The sequence below is a fragment of the Polyodon spathula genome, chromosome 12, assembly GCF_017654505.1.
Source record: "Polyodon spathula isolate WHYD16114869_AA chromosome 12, ASM1765450v1, whole genome shotgun sequence".
NCBI classification, from domain to species: Eukaryota; Metazoa; Chordata; class Actinopteri; order Acipenseriformes; family Polyodontidae; genus Polyodon; species Polyodon spathula.
The window spans coordinates 32,226,400-32,241,139 of record NC_054545.1 but is presented as its reverse complement, the minus strand read 5'-3'; the positions used below and the strand labels follow the sequence as shown (position 1 = coordinate 32,241,139).

At 37.4% G+C, this 14,740-nt stretch overlaps 1 protein-coding gene across 1 annotated transcript; it reads left to right on the top strand.

Moving 5' to 3' along the window:
* The first annotated feature begins 459 nt into the window (after positions 1-459).
* LOC121324142 (stanniocalcin-2-like) lies at positions 460-7,267 on the top strand. Its single transcript, XM_041265659.1, has 4 exons — positions 460-1,697; positions 4,039-4,181; positions 4,857-5,068; positions 6,682-7,267. Exons 1-4 carry the CDS (start codon positions 1,538-1,540, stop codon positions 7,097-7,099), a joined length of 933 nt encoding a protein of 310 aa, XP_041121593.1. The 5' UTR covers positions 460-1,537; the 3' UTR covers positions 7,100-7,267.
* Positions 7,268-14,740: the final 7,473 nt, after the last annotated feature.

The window sequence follows — 14,740 nt, the reverse complement described above, 5'->3', positions numbered from 1 at the left end:
GCAACACGACATGAATTACAGGAATTAACATAAGAACATAAGAAAGTTTACAAACGAGAGGAGGACATTCGGCCCATTAGGTACATCTGGGTTTATACGAATTTGTCGTGACGTCACGCCTTAGGTTCATAAATTGTCACACGTTTCGGTCACCTCCACTTTACAATAGAGATCGGCGCCAATGCGCGAGCGCACGCACACAAGCGTTGTAAACTACAGACAAAGAAAAGAAAAAAAAAGCGATATCCCCCCTCTATTATCTTTTTTATTATTATTATTTTCATCATTATTATTCCACCCAGCAGTTTCCAAATGAAGAACATTGTTTTATAATAATTAGAGTAATGTTGCTGTGGGATTGCATCATCTTCAGATTAGGTACTGTAGTCATGCACATCCATTGAGCAGATAAACCACTGAATGTGACTCTAGACTTCTGACGTGTGTGTGTGTGTGTGTGATCAGGATTCTATATACATCACCAGTCTGGATCCCCCTGGGTTCAAGGGGCATTTAGAGAATGTATTTTCTGAAGAAGTTAAACGTTTAATACCTCAGCGTCTGAAGAACATTGTTACACATTTGGCAGCAAGGTGGTATTGTACACACACACGCACACGCACATGCACACGCTGAAACCCCTGCGCTGTACCAGCTGACTATTTACCAACACCTTATAGTTAAAATAACGTGTATGTATGCTTTGACTAGTGAATGGAAATTACAAGGTTTCTGAAACCCGGCCCTGGATAAGATGCATTTTACTAGTATTCGGTAGAGTAAAAAAAATCTTTCCAACCCAAACTTACTGACTTTCAAATAGTAACACGCCATGCCCGACAGGAATGTGATGTGAACTTTAGCACATTTTACAATTACTTCGAACAATAAAAGTAACTACGCTTAATAATGCAAAGGCATATATTTTCTTTTATTTTTATAAAGTTTCCTTATAAAGGCTGCATCGCAACGAGACTTTTACAAAGAGCAACAGATCCTAGGGTTGTTGCATATTAACGTGGAGTTCATGTTAATGAAATACATTAAAACTTATTGAGAAATTCAAAAGAGGTAACAATTAACACGGATTCAAATGTATACGCAAATGTATAAATAATAGAAATTATAAAACGTTGTTGGACAATCAAATTACCAAACAAAGAAATCTTGTATACAAACATTTGTAAAAAGTTCACCCCCTTCTGACCTTGTTGAGAAATTTTGTACTGTAAGTATCTTGCGACTGGAGAACTTTCAGATCAGCCACGCCCCTCAAACTTGGATATGGATGCTTCTGTTTGTGATTGGTCAGGAGCCCCGAATGACAACACCTGCTTTACTCCTTCATTCAAACTGACACCAGAGCTTTGGAAATATAGGCAGCATCTCTTACAGTCCTAGTCACTTTTCAGCACTACATTGCACAGCCACCGCTTCACAGCTGGTTAATATAAGCAGTGGTAAATTAAGCCAACGGAACCCCCACACACCCCCCACACCCCCCAAAACAATTTAAAAAAAATCTGCTATTTAAACTATGCAAGCAGAAATGTTGGTTACATTAGCAACGATCCTGCTGACTTTCACAGTCATTGATCAGGTGGCGGGGGTGGATGTTACAGGTCTTCCAGATAACCAGCAAGACAGGGAAAAACTCTCCAGCCAGCAAAAAGGACGCCTTTCTCTGCAGAATACAGGTAAGGCTACGGCAATGTACCATTGGTGCGGCTCAAATGTGTGATTGTAGCGCGTGACTCACTCGGGTTTAATATTAAACGATAGGCTGTCCAGGACATTAGATGCTGGTGGCATTTTACTGGTGTTATTGTATGCGCTAACATGTGTTTTGCACGAAACAAATTGATGTTTTGTAATAGCTCTATACCGCTTTAAAAATGGTAAATATTGTACAACATATCTGAATAGGCCACTGAAGTTTAAAGAAATAGTAGTAAAAGAAAACCGATGCCTTGTAAATACATGAGGAAATTCAATATCTCAGTAAACTAATAATAGCACAGGTTACGGTTGCTTATCTTAAATGCACAGTACTCTTTTTAAAACATATCAAAACTCTCCCAACCAGCCATGTAATATATGGCTAGTTACTAAGGCAATGTTAAAAAGAACTACCAAGAATGCCGAATATCTGATATATTAACTATTCAGTTGATTGTATAGATGGCTGAATCTGCAGACTGCAGTTCATCCGCAATACCTATACGACATACAGCCACAGTATTACAAGTTTAAAATCTTTAAAAGTGAGCATTTCTCTTTTTCGTGTAATTCATACAATGCGGAATGATGCAATAACCCAAGGACAGATGTCCGCCTCCCATGATTTGATCCCTTTTGTATTCTCTATAGAGATCCTGCTTGGCTTACACCAACTGGAGCTGTTCCAAAACCCGCAGAATCAATTTGTGAGCAAATGAATTAGAATTTAACCATTTGCGTTCCGTCTCCAAAACCCACCAAAACGAGCCGAAGTGCACGATCGCTCGTTAGAGGCTTCCCACATGTGAATTACACCGCTATGCTATTCAGAGCACGTTAGGGCAGCTCGTGCTTTCCAAGCACATTCCCGTTCGTATGCCAACACAAGCAAAACGGCTCAGTTTCCAGCACAGAAGAAATTAAAGCTACACTCTATACTCTCTTTCATAGAGGACCTTTTTGTTGATTAGAAGGATTTTTAAATCCAGAAGCCAGCCCAGAAATCCTATTTTTCTTTGGCTGATATTTTACTCTGTCTGTAAAAATATATATTTATAACGTAAAGCAAAAATCATTAATTTAAACAATTGTGAAATATCTAAATACGTGTGTTAATTTTTCTTTCTGGAGATTATTTTAATATTTTAAGACTTTGTCAAATTGGTTGTTTGTTTACCAGGCTCAGAATGAATATTTTTACACACAACAAAACTATAAAAATTTTGAGATATTGGAAAACTCTATATAGTATATATATATATATATATATATATATATATATATATATATATATATATATATATTATATATATATATATATATCTATTATATATATATACGACTTGGTCGAACCTTATATTGTATTACATAAAATGTAATTACATGGCTTTAAATTCACATTGACTACAAGCAGGTTTAAATACAAGCACCCCATCATCCCGTCGCGATTAAACTGATTAGCTCTCCTACAACGATTTACAATTTCCCAAATCCTTAATGTGAATTTTTCTGTGGCCTTATATATACAATTTCTTACAACGTTTCTCTTATGCTTAAAACACTTGAATAGTTCATGTCAGCTGTACACTATCAATGGAATTGTATTGCATTCCTCGTTTCTATCAGTTCAAAAAAACATGTAATCTACAGAAATGTACAATTAAATAATATGTTTTTATTTGTTTTATATCTGCAATGACATACACATGGTGTCAGGTGCCATATGTATGTCATTGCAGAAATTATCTTTTCTCGCTCCTTCATCACTCCCCGACCAACCCTGGTTCTGTAAATAATGGTAAATTAGTGTCAGTATTGAGCTGCAACAGCTGTCAAGGTCCATGGACATCATAGTGTTGAAACAACACAGCAAAGTCATTATAAAAGTGAACAACATCTTTGACACACAAAATATGCTTTGGGGCTGCACCATAGTACATTATGTTTAGGTGAAGGGTATAGATTCTGAAGTTACATTCCAATTCATATATGTTTGAATTGAGCTATGTTACTTACACAATGCTATATCATGCTGAATCTAAATTACCATCTGGCTGTGGGGCTGGGATTATCTGTTGATATGTTCAGATATAATCACGGATAAATAACTAGGTAAGTGCATTGTTATAGGAATAAAACTGTCTGAATTTACAATACATGGTGGCAAGCTAATCCAAGTTACTACATCTGAACAATGGTGCAATCAGCAGTTCATGATATGAATCCCACAAGTCCTCAAATGAACAGCCTTACCTGAAAGGTATAAGTGTTAATGTATTGGTGAGTGTCTAATTGTAACCTTCCTGCCCTTCTTTCTAGCTGAGATACAGCACTGCCTGATCAGTGCTGGCGACGTTGGATGTGGCGTTTTTGAGTGTTTTGAAAACAACTCCTGCGAAATCCAAGGGCTGCATGAAATATGCATGAATTTTCTCCACAGTGCAGGAAAGTTTGATGCACAGGTAAACAAGCATCTATTACTTTATTAAGATGTTATTGCAGAGAATTGATCATTGCATGGCACAGACCACAAAGTATACATTGCAATAAGATCAAAGCGAACGTGTTTAATACAGCAGCTACAGCTGAGTGCAGTATAAGCTATGCCAAGTTGCAAGGCAGAAAAAAAAAAAACACGATGCACTTACTACTTCCCCCGACACTGCCATGGCCGATACAGCCTATCTTCTAACAATTAAATATTTGGGTGTTGTGCATTTTCATTGATTCCTTTTTAGATGTCATTGTCCTCTGCAGCTATCATCTTCCCCAATCAGCTGTGACGCTTAGGTGGTTGGAAACAGTGGTCTTTGTTTTTTTCTGGCTGCAGCTTGCAGCTGTACCATTCTGTCTATCTAACAGCTGAATGTTATATGTTTTATACACTGCAGAGTTTTGTGCTTCTAACAGTCAATAAAGACCTTGCAGTCACACCCGCTTAGCAGCTCCAGCAGTTCACAGTATAGCTTGTTCCATCAGGAATGAGCCTTCCAGTACACCTTTCAAACCATAGGGAGGCTGCCGAGCCTTGGCTAGTAAGACCATAGTGAAAATCTTTTGGCATGCTGGCCTGCTGTTGATAAAAATAAAAAGTATGACTTGAATTGCATTATGTTATTTTTTTTTTATCTTCCCAGGGTAAGTCATTTATCAAAGACGCGCTCAAATGCATGGCTCATGGTCTGAGACAAAAATTTAGCTGCATCAGCCGTAAGTGCCTGGCCATCAAGGAGATGGTGGTTCAACTGCAGAGAGAGTGCTACCTCAAGCATAACCTGTGCTCTGCAGCGAAGGAGAACGTCATTGTCATGGTCGAAATGATCCACTTTCAAGACCTGATTCTGAAGGGGTAGGCATCTGACTTACCTCTTGCATGTTTAGAAAACAAAAGAGCATGTTGGTGAATCTGTAGTCCTTGAGCAGTCATGTAAGCAGGTATGACTGTGTCTATATTCCAGCTCTGATTTTCAGCTCTCTTTGTTTTTGTGAAATGAATACCGTTAAGATATAATGAGCTGACCTGAAACAGAAAGGCAGCTGTTATCAAAGTGAAATCAGGTTGAGCACTCCATCTGAATACAGGGCTTTCATTACAACACATTCTGTCTCGTTGGCCGGCAGAACCATTTTTTCATTGGTGAATTCTTTAAATACCTGTACCTTTTCTGCCATAACTATGATAACTATTCACGCCACTTATCCAGTGTGTGATGAAATGTGGTTTTGACATTTTTAGCACACGTTATTGAGAATATTAGAATCTGTGGGTATAGGACAGTGTCTGTATTTCACTTTCACATTGTGACATGAGAATACTGTATATAGGTCTTGGTGATTTACTTTTTCATGACACTAATAGCTCTAACTTTGTATTTTACACATAGGACAGAGCTGCATTATGCTGTTTTAAAATAGCAGTATGGTACCTACTGGTATTGCACCTACATCATTTTCAGAACTATCTAGGTTCAGAGTCACACCGCAACCCATGTAGTCTTCAACTTAAAGTAGACATGAGAGGAAAATAAATGTCACATTTACTGCTGTAATTGAATTTGTAAGGAAAACACCCTCAAGACATTCAAAACAACCCAAGCGAATGAAGTTAGTTCATTTCCTTCAAAAGAAGACACGGGATAACTGCCGCTTGTCTGGAGCATGTCTCCCGAAATGTAGCTGCTGTGACTGAGGTGATTGTCCTCCAGATGTGTTGCGTTGAAGTAACACTTCAAGTTAAATTAACTTCAAGGAAGACTTACAATTACAGCCTAGGGTGCCACACAGCAGAGACTGAATTCAGAGAGAATTGAATTTCAGACATACAATCACAGTGGTATTTCTTGATCATGTTAAACTATAAGGTCTGGTTGCTGGTTGAGAACTAGTGTGTGGTTTCGGTTTGTTGGTATACAGAGGCTTAAGCGGAACGTGGATGTGGGTGGCTATTGGGAGTTACTGAACTGGTAAAAAGCATCCTATAACCACAGACTTATTTCTGGTTTACTTCATTCAAAGGGTAGACCACATCATTGCCCACAGTTATTTATCTTGTATTGATGTTTATTTCCATCTTAGTCCAAAAGAGACACTTCCAGAAACAGGACCACACTCCATGTTTAGGCCACCAAGCATTCCTTCAGAGTGTGGTCTCTTGTTTGAATGATTAAGACCTTGCTCCTATAATATCATGAAAGTTTGCTCAGCAGATCTAGCTTGGTTTTTTTCTATATATATTTTTTTAACTCATAAGCTTGTTTTAATGACTGTTGTGCATCCGATTATTCATTTAAATTCTGAAAGAAAGTTCAAACATGCAAAACCACTGTTTGTTTAGCTTTCAACACTGTAACGAGCTTGTAACATATTATGTAATTACAGTGCTTGTGTTGGAAAGACTGATTACAGTCATTGAAAACAAGGTGTTGTGAGATTATTCAACGTGTGTTTCTTTCTTAATTTCAGGCCTTACGTGGAGCTGGTGAACATCCTGCTGAGCTGTGGGGAGGAAGTGAAGGAGGCCATCACTCGGAGTGTGCGTGTCCAGTGTGAGCAGAACTGGGGTGCTCTGTGTGACAGCTTGGGCTTCTGTGCATTCAACAAGCAGGGAGAGCAGGCTGCAGCAACCAGGACCCCGGAGAAGAGGCACGGAGAAGGCAGCAATAAGGGTGGCAGTAGAGACCCCACTGACCCGAGCCATCAATACCCTGAACCAGAGCGTGACCACACCAGAACCTCTAGAGGAGACAAAGAGAAAGGCAGCAAGGTCCACCACAACACTCACATGCGAGTTCGGTCCAGCAGTCAGAGTTCAAGACGTCTCAGTGGGGAAACCGACATCGCAGATGAAGAAGACCCTTTAATGACAGACATCAGGAGGTGAAGGACAGAGACACCGACTCCAACAGAACTTTTCAGCTTTTTTCCTTTTAACAGAAAAACTCAGATTTCCCATCAAACAGACATTCCCAAATCATATACCAGAAAGCTGTAGGTTTTGTGTGGTGCAGTGCATTATGAATGGTCTGATTATTTTCCAGATATTCTGTTTTCTTTTAAATCATATAACATCTTTCAATTATTATTATTATTATTATTATTATTATTATTATTATTATTATTATTATTATTATTATTATTATTTATTTCCTTCTTTACCTTTACATTTTTTTTTTAAACTATATGTATCCAAGCATTGATAGAGCTTTGGTTAAAAATGCTGCTTGAAGTTAAAAGTTTCTTTATAATAGTGCCGGTTTGTCAGTAGATATGTATCATATATTTTATGTCAGTGTATAACTTGAGATCCGTTTGTTTATTAATTATATATTTGATTGAATACCAACAGCACTGGTTTTTAGTCCAGTTTTGGCACATGTAACATAGTGCACAAGGATCCTGGCATAAATAAGGAGACTCAATTAAACAGTTGATTTTTTGCCAGAGGAAGAGTTTGAAAATAGTCCCCCCCCCCCCCCTCCCCAGTTGCAAACAATACATAATTATCAAGTGTCATTGAAACCAACCAGTTTTTTTTTTTTATATTGTTATATTTATTACATTTTTTGGCATTTCAAATTCAGGGAAACAATAGTCAAAATGTACAGCATAATTGCATACATATTCCATATTACTTTACTTGAAACGTTTTTTTTTTCTTTTATTAAAACAAGGTTGTTTTTTGTATTATTGGTAGCACCCCCGTCCCCAGTCCCCAGTCCCCTGTCCCCTGTCCCAATTAAACCAGAATAAAGTGTATCTGGCGGTATATAGTATTAAATACCGGCAAAGTAAAATATCCTATGGATCAGCTTCTGAAATTAGGTTATGCCTATATGAGGCACTTCATGAGTTCTACTATTCAAAATGTGATATTTACCAAGGCCATTCCTAGAATTCCACTGGGAGAAGGCAGGAATGTGTGTCTACTGACACTGGTATTTTTTTGGTCTTTTTATTTTCTTCCTGTTTTCTGCTTATATATATATATATATATATATATATATATATATATATATATATATATATATATAAACTATTTATGGTGATAAAGCCAGGCATTTAAATTGGTTGGTTGATATATATTATATATATATATATATATATAATATATATATATATATATATATATATATATATATATATATATATATAAACTTTTTTTTTTTTTTTAAATCAGGGTTTTGTGGTATATTTTTGTATGTGACAATTTTTGTGTGATGGTTTATGTGTTTGTCTACTGATTCCATTTATTATCTATATTGTAAATATGATCATTTATATTTTAATATCATTTCTATTTATTGCAGTTTCTTTTGTCCATTATATAAGTTGTTGGAATTGCGCTCGTCCCACCCTATTCCATGACCTGTGTTGTATATATTAATGCCACTAGTGAGTTTTGTTAAGTGACTTAATATAATTTTATACAATTCCATAATGTTATTGATAGTGGTGTTATGCATTATTTATTAAACTCTTTCTATATGTCTAACCAGCTTTAGTAGTTTGTTTAATTTGTACTTATATTGAATTAGCAACATACATTTCTGTATCTTATTTAGATTTGGGCAGTGTAGAATATACCTATATACATTATACCGTTTTTGGCACCCTGGACACTGTATATAATTGGTCTTTATTGAAAAAAGCCAGTGATTTTTTTTTTTTTATTTGTTATTGTTTTGTGACCAGTTTTATAGCGTTACTAGTACAATATACCACAAAGAAACCCCCCCCCCCCCCCCCCCAAAAAAAAAAAAAGAATGTATAAACTGGATGTTATTCCAAGGACATTCCACTGGAAAGCATGTGAATGCTATTGGAGGTAACGTGAATTTGCAGTTTAATGCACAGAAAAGATCTGCAAAGTGAAATGTTGTGCATCTGAAATACCATCTTAATGCTTGGACCCTCTCCAGTCCAGTCCAGTCTGACACAATGAGGGACTCTCTGTGCAAGTCTGATGTGTGAGATAAAATGCTCTCAACCACATCCCTGGTGGACATGAACACACATAAAGCAGTCACAGACTGCCATGAATTTGGCCAGACCGGCACACTACATAGAGTACAAGTGTGGACAGAACATACACTACAAATGAAATATATACATGACATAATAACCCTGTAAAAGAAAAGAGTAGAGGCATTGGGAACCAGAACAGCGATGGCATCACCTGGCCTGGGCTGTGGTAGATATTGTTCTGTAAATAGTGCTGCCAGCTCTTTAATTCAAGAGCATCAGCCTAACATATCTTGCAAGGGGTAATAAAGTTCCCAGCCTCTATGGTAGTATCACCAATACAGGCATAAGCATGCAGAATGCGATTAACAATGTAGATAATGTACTGCTTTGCTTGTCCTATGATTGCATTTATTGGAAACCGCTTGTCCATCTTTGCTTTATGCACCCGAGCTATCAAACTTCAAACTATTGATTCCCCATGTCCTCGTACTCCTCGGGTCTTCAAAAAGATCAACAAACACATACGTACATATTCACTGCCACCACCTCCAGTCTAAGTAGCCCGGGTGAGCCCCCAACACCACTTCATACACTGCAGCATCTAGCACTCTTGGCCAGCCCTCCAGGTGAAAATTAGACCCAACTCTGCTTCTGAGATCTCACAAGATCCAAGCAAAGTTGCTATGCATACTGTTTATTGTTAATTATTGACTTTCTCTGGCGTTTAGACCTAGCTACAGACTACAAGCCAAGCTTTATAAATGCTCCAGCACAGCCTCGTGCATGTGTTTCACTTCAGAAATGGAAGAAAATGTCAACTTGTCGTGACTTTTGACCTTGCGGTTTGTATGCTTGCAGGGTTCCGAAGGGTAGCTGTTCCAGATACTGTGTTTGTTTAAATAGAAGCAAAGGATACTATTTAAGTCCTATTATATTATTATTTTGTTTTTTAAATATGCTTGTAAAAATGTAACGTCTATTAATGTAGGACTCATTAGAAGTGCAGGCTATGGGATAATGCTGTTGACTACTGGTGTGTTTGAAGATATGCTCCTCAACTCTGTCAGTACACCTTAGTGTACACCTGCCCTGGACACCTCAATTAGTCCTGTACCTTTCACAAGCAAGGATGGATACATGTTCTCAATTGTGTGGCCCAGTTTTCTTATGTCATTATAGGCTTTCCCTTCAATATAATCAGAACCATTATTAAGACAGACTCTCAGAGTATACTTACTGTAAATGTGCAAATATCTCTCACAATGATGTCATATGCCAGAAGAGCATCTCTCTGACACGCCAATCTGATTAATCATCCACAACTTGAAGAGTGACAAGTTAAAAAGATTGTCGGCAAACATGAATATATAACCATTTAGTATATGTTATGATATGATACCAATGTCAATAGTAAATTCACAGAATGTAAAAGCTCGATTCATGTGAATTATTGTCCCCAGTCTCCAGTGCACTGGACAGGTAATGTTGATAGAAACAAGAGCTGTGGCGTCCTCTAGTGCTGGCTCTTTGTAATAGCAGCAGGCGTCTTTTAAAATAACGAGTGCAGTATACTCTGTAGTGTTGTTAAATAAGTATTATTATTTATTTATTTATTTATTTATTTATTTATTACATCACAAAGATGTTAAATGTTCAAAAAGATAAAAAGGAATTGGTTATTCTCTTATTCACTGTGTGATAACTAAGGAAGCCATGCTGGCTTCCCTAAGCATCAAAGGTACAAGCAAAGGATATTGGTGCATGTATGACTAATGACGTACATCTGAAGAGAATTAGCTAACACTGCTTTAATTAACATACAAACCACTGATGTACATATGAAGAGAATTAGATAACATTTCTTTAATTAACAGTCCAGTAAGATTGGGTTTTGAGGAAACATACAGATCTAGATTTGGTCACGGTGGCATTTGTTTTTCTCTGAAACCCCAGGTTAATGGGTGGCACAGTGGCGTGGTGGTGGGCTCACAGGTCCTGGGTTCGATTCCGGCCTTTGCATGTTCTGCATGGGTTTCCTCCCACAGTGCAAAGACATGCTGTTAAGGTTGACTGGTCATTTTAAATTGCTGTGTGTGTGTGTGTGGTGCCCTGTGATGGACTGGCGTCCCATCCAGGGTGTAGTCCTGCCTTGCTCCCTGTGTCTGCCAGGTTAGGCTCTGGCTCACCGCGACCCTGTAAAGGATTAAGCGGTTAATGATAATGGATGGAAGCCTGGGTTAGGTTTGAATTCTTACAGCTATGCAATTACATTGCTATTTCTATTCATCATGGTATCCAATTCCAATTGTTGTATTTTTATTGCAGGGAGGTTAGGTGAGTCAATGTTTTATATTTAGAGCTTTTTTTATTTCATGCATCAATTCTTTTTCACTGAAGGTTGTATAAATGGGTCAGCTTACCATTTGTACCAGTGCAAACTTTGCACCATGTTATCGTCAAAAAAAAAAAAAAAGCCTAGTTAATATCCTAGTTAATATGACATTCAGTCTGATAATGTCCCACTGTTTTGGCCTCTTTGTCTATATCAGTTAACCCCAATCATTTGTACAAGTACTGGAAGGATTTGTTCAAAGTCGGCTGCTGTGTTACAGGATTAGCACATATGGGCTACAGCTGGGATGGGTATATAAATAAGGAAAGGTGGGAGTCTGTTTGACTTCATAAAGACGTGGGCAAGATAAACAGAGATTGAAAACCAGGAAATGGCTTTAATTTCCCTAGCTTCTCTATATACCTAAGTTGCCAAAACACACACACACACACACACACACACACACACAAACAGCAGCGTATGATAAACACACAACCTGCGGTAACCATAATATTAAACACATGTGAAGTGGTTCTGAGTACTGTAATTCGCTTTACATGTTCTTCATAAAGAATCAAATGATTGCAACACGCACTGTAAAGTGAATGGACACCTGGCAGGGAATAAGTAGAGAGGGGTTAGCAGATTGTTTTCTGTTGAAGCAGTCACTTCTAAGAGCTCCAGTGTCCTTGGACTGGTCAAGCTGGTTAGTGTGTGTGCCAAACAAGCTCGGGGAATACTCTCAGAGAATGAGGGTAAAAGAAAGACCAAAAACACTTCCTCAGTTGTTATCACATTTTCAGGAGCTCAACAGGCAAAAAGAATAGGATTCAATTTCATTATGTCACTTCTATCCTTACATCAAACGACAATACAAAAAATGTACAAAAAAAAAAAAACCCTGTGATACAGATAGCTGTTTTATAATTGCACACAATTGTCATAGTTTTTGATTTTTGGTACTTTACTAAAGATGTCATAAGGATATTAGCACCGTAATAAAAATTTAATAGGGCAGGTCATCAAAGTGTTTTTCAAATAGGTCGAAATAAATTCTGGTTTGTCTCTGTGTCATGCTTTAAAAACAAATTAAGCAACGCTATTTTTCAAAGTGTGTTTGTTGCACCATTTCCTCTGCATGTTGAAAAGGCCTGGTTAATTGTGTTAGAAGATATGCTGGTTTTGTATTTGAGAAGTCAAGCTCATGTTTTACAGAATTCAATTAAAATGAAGAAGTCATCCTTTAAAATGTAATGAATCCAACTTTTACAACTTTTACAAAAAACAAAATAGTGAAGTGCATTTTATGCAGTGCTGTGATTAAATATTTGTAGTTTTTGTTAATTGGTATTTTTTTTAGAAAAGCATGCCTTAATTAAAATATTATCCTAGCCAGTGATAAGGAAGAACAAAAGACTATATGAAAAGTTATTGGATTAGTGTGAATTTTTTATTCTTTCCTTGTTAAGAATTCACACATTTGGGTTCATCTTTTTTACACCTTTGTTTTGTTTCACATATAGAATTACTCAGCCCTTTTCCATCACAGAACATCCTGACCGACAATAATTTTCTATTGTACGTGTTTCCTGTGTTCAGCCTTCCTTTGTATTCCTGCAGAGCTGAAATACCACACACAGCTCAGGACACTTGATCCACACAGACCACTGTCTGGGGAGCGTTCATGCTGACAGATATCAGATCTCTTCTGGCTGGGTACTGTATAGGCTATTTGGTCAATTTGTCTTACTTAACAGAAACGTTTTCTCACAGAGAATTTAAACAAATCTCATTGTATTTATTGTCCAATATGGCCCTGCGCTGTGATGAATCATACCAAGGCAAACAGTATTGTAACAGTTTTTATGTCACTGTGGAACTGGGTACTTTGGATGGGTGATTATTGCTTCTTAAATACTGGAACTCATTAGTCTCAAACCTTTTAATAATGGTGCTCTAAAAGCTGTGCATCTGCTTAACCTCTTTTCATTGTATTTTTATTGCAGGGAGGTTAGATGAGTCAATGTTTTATATTTAGAGCCTTTTTATTTCATATATCCATCGTTTCTACTGCCCCAGATCATGTTCTCCATATTGCAATCAGGTCAGATGACAATCATTTCTAAAGCAAACTAAAAGGTTTTTAGAAAGGGAAATATCACAGGCAACTTCTACCTGTCCCCAATGAATGCAAACTTCCCTTCACAAGCTTGGGTTGACACAAGCACTTTCCTGGAGAAGCACACGGTTTATTATGGTGTTTTGGATACATGTTTCAGATGGATAACATACATATTATTCAGACATTAGGATCAATACCCCATCTAATCTTTTTTTTTTCTTTACTGAATATTCAGTTTTTAATTTTTTGCTGTGGGGCTTTGTGATGACAGCATTCTTTAACACTCTGTGGTGGAACTAGCTTTGGGAGAACTTCAGGACTGCTCCATCTCACACTGCCTTCGACCGCCTCCTCAAGACCCACCTGTTTAGACTTGATCTTGATCTACCCCTCCTACTATGCACTAGACTTGCCTGACCTCAGCACCATGTTACTGGATCCTCAGCTCATGGATTATTGCACAACTAACATATTTGTCTTCTGCCAAATAAATAAATAATAATAATAACATTGAAGCTATTACTTCTGGCTTGGAGGCTCTTTTTTGGTATTTTCAACTTGCTTGTCCTATTTTTCAGCATTATGTCCACAATTACTTCAGGCACTAGGATCAATACCTTACTCTAATCTCTTTTATTTTCTTGGCAGGAGAGGATGCATAGTTTAAAGATGGCTTAAGGGTAAGATTGTCTCTTTGGAGGATTTAATGTGTTACTTTTATCTGGGCTTAAGGTGTGGAGGACTTGCACGTCTAAGTGTCTTTCTCTTTAAAACATGTCAGGCTTTTTTTTCAATCTAAACACTACCTCCCTTTGAATCATTAAACGAGACTCGCTGCTCTTAAAAAAATATACAAAGCGACTTGCATGTATTGTTAAACATTTCTGCTTTTATAATCCATGTGCAATCTGGATAACCACCTATTACTTCAGGGTAAGCAAGACATAAGGAAACCTTCCTGTATTTTCATAAAGCCAGGCAGTATGCTATCATTGTCGAGTGTCATAAATTAGGATATCTGTGAAACTCAAGCACCATAACTGCTGATACTGGTGGCGGTGGTCAAGAGTTTAGTTGTTTAGAGGGGGTGGGGGTACAAATTG

Excerpts from the sequence above, each read along its gene's own strand:
- LOC121324142 (XM_041265659.1), top strand. The coding sequence starts at position 1,538 with ATGCAAGCAGAAATGTTGGTTACATTAGCAACGATCCTGCTGACTTTC. Across the intron at positions 4,182-4,856 it reads CAGGAAAGTTTGATGCACAG|GGTAAGTCATTTATCAAAGA; the intron begins GTAAACAAGCAT and ends TTATCTTCCCAG. Across the intron at positions 5,069-6,681 it reads CAAGACCTGATTCTGAAGGG|GCCTTACGTGGAGCTGGTGA; the intron begins GTAGGCATCTGA and ends TCTTAATTTCAG.